This window comes from Planococcus citri, chromosome 2, assembly GCF_950023065.1.
Source record: "Planococcus citri chromosome 2, ihPlaCitr1.1, whole genome shotgun sequence".
NCBI classification, from domain to species: Eukaryota; Metazoa; Arthropoda; class Insecta; order Hemiptera; family Pseudococcidae; genus Planococcus; species Planococcus citri.
The window spans coordinates 5,323,382-5,327,908 of record NC_088678.1 but is presented as its reverse complement, the minus strand read 5'-3'; the positions used below and the strand labels follow the sequence as shown (position 1 = coordinate 5,327,908).

The following is a 4,527-nucleotide window of genomic DNA, read 5'->3' as shown; positions in this document are numbered from 1 at the left end:
AAATTGAGATCAAGGTAAATCAAGCAATTTCCATCACAATATAAGAAACTAGTTAATTGAGGTAGATTTGAAAGAAATCATAGAAAAGAGATTATGTAGGTAGGTACTAGGTAAGTAAAGAGCTCTCGATCATCTCTGAGTACAAATTATTGAACTTTAAAAAAAAAAAATAATAATAATCCTTAGAACGAAATTAAAATACAACTTGAAAAAAATTATATTATAATGACATTCGAACAAAAATATTATTCGAGTACAAAAATACGTAATACGCTTAACAAAACAAAAAAAAATCAATAAACTCAACAAAAAATAATATACAAACTTCTGGAGAAAAAAATAAGGTCACAGATGCCTCAAATGAGTCAACATGTGCGACTGCTCGTGTACTTTTTGTCTAAATTTCTTTCCGCAAACATCGCACTGAAATTTAGGTTCAACACCACATTCCAGTCTGGCGTGTCTTTTCATATTTCCAACATGTTTATATTTACGACCACATTTATTGGGACAAGCGTAATACGTAGTTGGACCAGTACCAGTTTCGTCGCCATTCTGAATACGGCCAAAATTCCCTAAATCACGAGAACAAAAATTAATACCTACTCGTACCAATATGGTGAGGTTGAAAAATGAAACATAGATTTTGCGAAAGAAGTGTATCAGAATAAACAAGACATAAGAGAAATTATGTACATTCACAAGGAAGGTATCCCAACTAGGTACCACCAAATTTAAGAACTGTGTGAAGCTAAATCGAAAGAACGTGCAAAAGTACATCATCAATCATAATTTCAGATGTTGAAGTGCATTTTTCGATTTTTGGTGAATTTTTAAAAATAAAATTTGGTTTGAAAATGAAAAAAAAAGTTAAAATTTTACAAAATTGATCGAGAAAACTGAGATTTGGCATGAAACCTAATTTTGACCTACAAAATCGGTTGGGAACGGTTTCTAACCATTTTGACTAATTCTGGACCCTCCCCCACCCCCACAGATTTTTGAAATCTAACATTTCCACCAAATGTCACCCAATGAATTTGAAAAGGTAAAAATATATTCCAGGGTAAAATAGGCAAAATGCTACTGTACTTGGGTTTTGAAATTTTGATGATTTAACAAGATCACTTTCTCTCTTTCCATCTTTTTGACATTTTGTTATTTTGTCATTTTGTCAGTTTGTCATTTTGTATTTTAGTCAGTTTGCCAATATGTCATTTTGTCAGTTTTATCATTTTATCAATTTGTCATTTTGTCTTATCATCAGTTTGTCACTTTGTCTTATCGTCAGTTTGTCAGTTTGTCATTTTGTCTGTTTGTCATTTTGTCAGTTTTTTCATTTTATCAGTTTGTCAATTTGTCTTATCATCAGTTTGTCATTCTGTCTTATCGTCAGTTAGTCATTTTGTCAGTTTTTTCATTTTATCAGTTTGTCATTTTGTCTTATCGTCAGTTTGTCAGGTTGTCATTTTGTAGTTTGTTATTTTGTCATATCGTCACTTCGTCAGTTTGTCATTTTGTCTTATCATCAGTTTGTCATTTTGTCTTATTGTCAGTTTGTCAGTTTGTCATTTTGTCAGTTTGTGATTTTGTCTTATCGTCAGTTTGTCATTTTGTCTTATTGTCAGTTTGTCAATTTGTCAGTTTTATCATTTTATCAGTTTGTCCTTTTGTCTTACCATCAGTTTGTCACTTTGTCTTATCGTCAGTTTGTCATTTTGTCTTATCGTCAGTTTGTCATTTTGTCAGTTTGCCATTTTGTCAGTTTGTCATTCAGTCTTATCATCAGTTTGTCATTTTGTCAGTTTTATCATTTTATCAGTTTGTCATTTTGTCTTATCGTCAGTTTGTCAGTTTGTCTTATCATCAGTTTGTCATTTTGTCTTATTGTCAGTTTGTGATTTTGTCTTATCGTCAGTTTGTCATATTGTCTTATTGTCAGTTTGTCAATTTGTCAGTTTTATCATTTTATCAGTTTGTCATTTTGTCTTACCATCAGTTTGTTACTTTATCTTATCGTCAGTTTGTCATTTTGTCAGTTTTTTCATTTTATCAGTTTGTCATTTTGTCAGTTTGCCATTTTGTCAGTTTGTCATTCAGTCTTATCATCAGTTTGTCATTTTGTCAGTTTGTCATTCTGTCAGTTTGTCATTTTGTCTTATCGTCAGTTTGTCATTTTGTCAGTTTGTCATTCAGTCTTATCATCAGTTTGTCATTTTGTCAGTTTTATCATTTTATCAGTTTGTCATTCTGTCAGTTTGTCATTTTGTAAGTTTTATCATTTCATCAGTTTTGTCATTTTGTCTTATCATCAGTTTGTCAGTTTGTCTTATCATCAGATTGTCAGTTTGTCATTTTGTCAATTTGCCCTTTTTTCAGTTTGCCATTTTGTCAGTTTGTCATTCTGTCATTTCTGTCTTATCATCAGTTTGTCATTTTGTCAGTTTTATCATTTTATCAGTTTGTCATTTGTCAGTTTGCCATTTTGTCAGTTTGTCATTTTGTCTTATCATCAGTTTGTCATTTTGTCAGTTTTATCATCAGTTTGTCATTTTGTCAGTTTTATCATTTTATCTGTTTGTGATTCTGTCTTTCATTTGTCAATTTGTCTACTCGTCTATTTGTCTTCTCATTGTATGGTCTTTTTGTCTCTTTGTCTTTTCAACGTTTTGTCTTATTGTCTCCTCATCTTTTTGTCTTTTCATTCCTTCTTTCCTTCTTTCCTTTTCCCTTTCTTTCTTCCATTCATTCTTTTCTCTCATTCATTCTTTCATTCATCCAAGCACAATAAATTGTACTTACATGGAGTGACTTTTTCAAAATTTGCGAGGATAGACATGATGGAGAAACATCATTTTTCAAAAACTTTTCAACATTTTTATTTGAACCCTCAATCATCTTTCATCTGAACATGAAATGAATGCTGAACTGGACAGAACACTGAACAGACCTCAACTGAATATCGAAATTGACACCTTATTGTTACCTTCGACATATTCTCAAAAAAAAAAATAAACAAACCCCAAAAAAATTGAAATAAATTTAATAATATAACAAAGAAAAACACATAAACGCTTCGATATTGCCATAAAAAATACATCGGTATTGGAATGAATTTGAAAATAATAAAAATAAACAAACAAAATCCAACTTACACAATACACCGAAAAAAAAACAGTAAAACATTACATTAAAAAACATGACTAGTCTAGATACATTTTCAAAAAAAAAAAAAAAATCATCAATAATTTGGAAATTCGAACAAAAAATAAACGTAAAAAAATGTACACTGTTCGTTAACAGGTCGATTAAAAAAAAGGAAAAATCGCATCGTTTAATTTGGTACTTTTCCATGAATAGATACGAGATGTGCTTTCAACGTAACTTTTTGCTTAAACGATTTGGAACAAATTCCGCAACGAAACTGAGGTTGGACTCCGCACTCCAAAGTGTAATGTTTGGTAAGGCTTCCTTTTATTTTATACTTGCGTCCGCATTTATTTGGACAAATGTAATACCCATCCCAATCAACTTCGAAGTCGTAATTTTTTTTGCACCTCGGAGTCGGATTCGGTGAACTTTGACCTGCACAAAGAACATAAAAAAGGCTACTCATGTATAGTTGAATAGACGCATGAGATAAATGGCGAAATAATAATATCTATTTTGTACGTACACATTCGTGATTAAGTACATACGAGTACCTCTACAGCGACAAACAGTATTACTCGAGTAAAATATTTAATTATTATGGTACTATGTATAATAGTTAAACCGTAGGTACATGTATTATTAGGTATTTTACTGCACATCGTCTATCAAAGAGTTATGTATACTGATCAAGTGCGATTTAAGGTGCTGTTTAAGGACGAATTTCTTAGCGCAAAGTGGACATTTGAACTTCCTATGAACTCCGCATTGGAATCTAAGATGCCTGTTTAAATTACTCATCGAAACGTAACCTCTGCCGCAATTCGTACAGGTGTAAATTTTTTCCAAAGGGTACGAGAATGTCGGCTCGATCATGAAGTGACCTATAAAATTCCACATCAAGTTTTCGCGTCATTTTCACATTTTTTTTATATGCAAATCATACTAGGTTATTTATACGTAGGTATTTCAAACAGCAACGCTACACAAATACCAAAAATTTCAAGCCAGATTTTTAAAAGTCAAAATCATTCTACGCTACTTGGACATCATCTTTACATTCTACATATAAGAAATTCTAGGGACCATTGAGGGACGTTGGAAGGGTACAATCAAACCAAATTTCACACTCGAACCTACTGAAACAATGTGTCACACAATGTTTGATAATTGTTTCCCATTTTGACCAAAAGTTTAGGATTCCTTGACCCCCCCCCCCTTCCTTCAATGACCTTTCGAACTCTGTAACGAGAAATTCGTAGTTGTAAATGTTATAAAAATGCTTCTTGCTTTTTCTTCAAATTTTCAAATTGCAGCTCGAAAATATATGGTAAGCTTTTGAAAACTACGCTTCCAAAATAAAAGCTCGACTTTGGA

The 4,527-nt window shown here is 31.8% G+C and overlaps 1 protein-coding gene across 1 annotated transcript; it reads right to left on the bottom strand.

Moving 5' to 3' along the window:
- Positions 1-345: 345 nt before the first annotated feature.
- Positions 346-4,026, bottom strand: LOC135838249 (zinc finger protein 782-like). The gene is made up of 3 exons (XM_065353869.1): positions 3,837-4,026; positions 3,347-3,585; positions 346-555 (listed from the first exon to the last, which is right to left on the bottom strand). Exons 1-3 carry the CDS (start codon positions 4,024-4,026, stop codon positions 346-348), a joined length of 639 nt encoding a protein of 212 aa, XP_065209941.1.
- Positions 4,027-4,527: the final 501 nt, after the last annotated feature.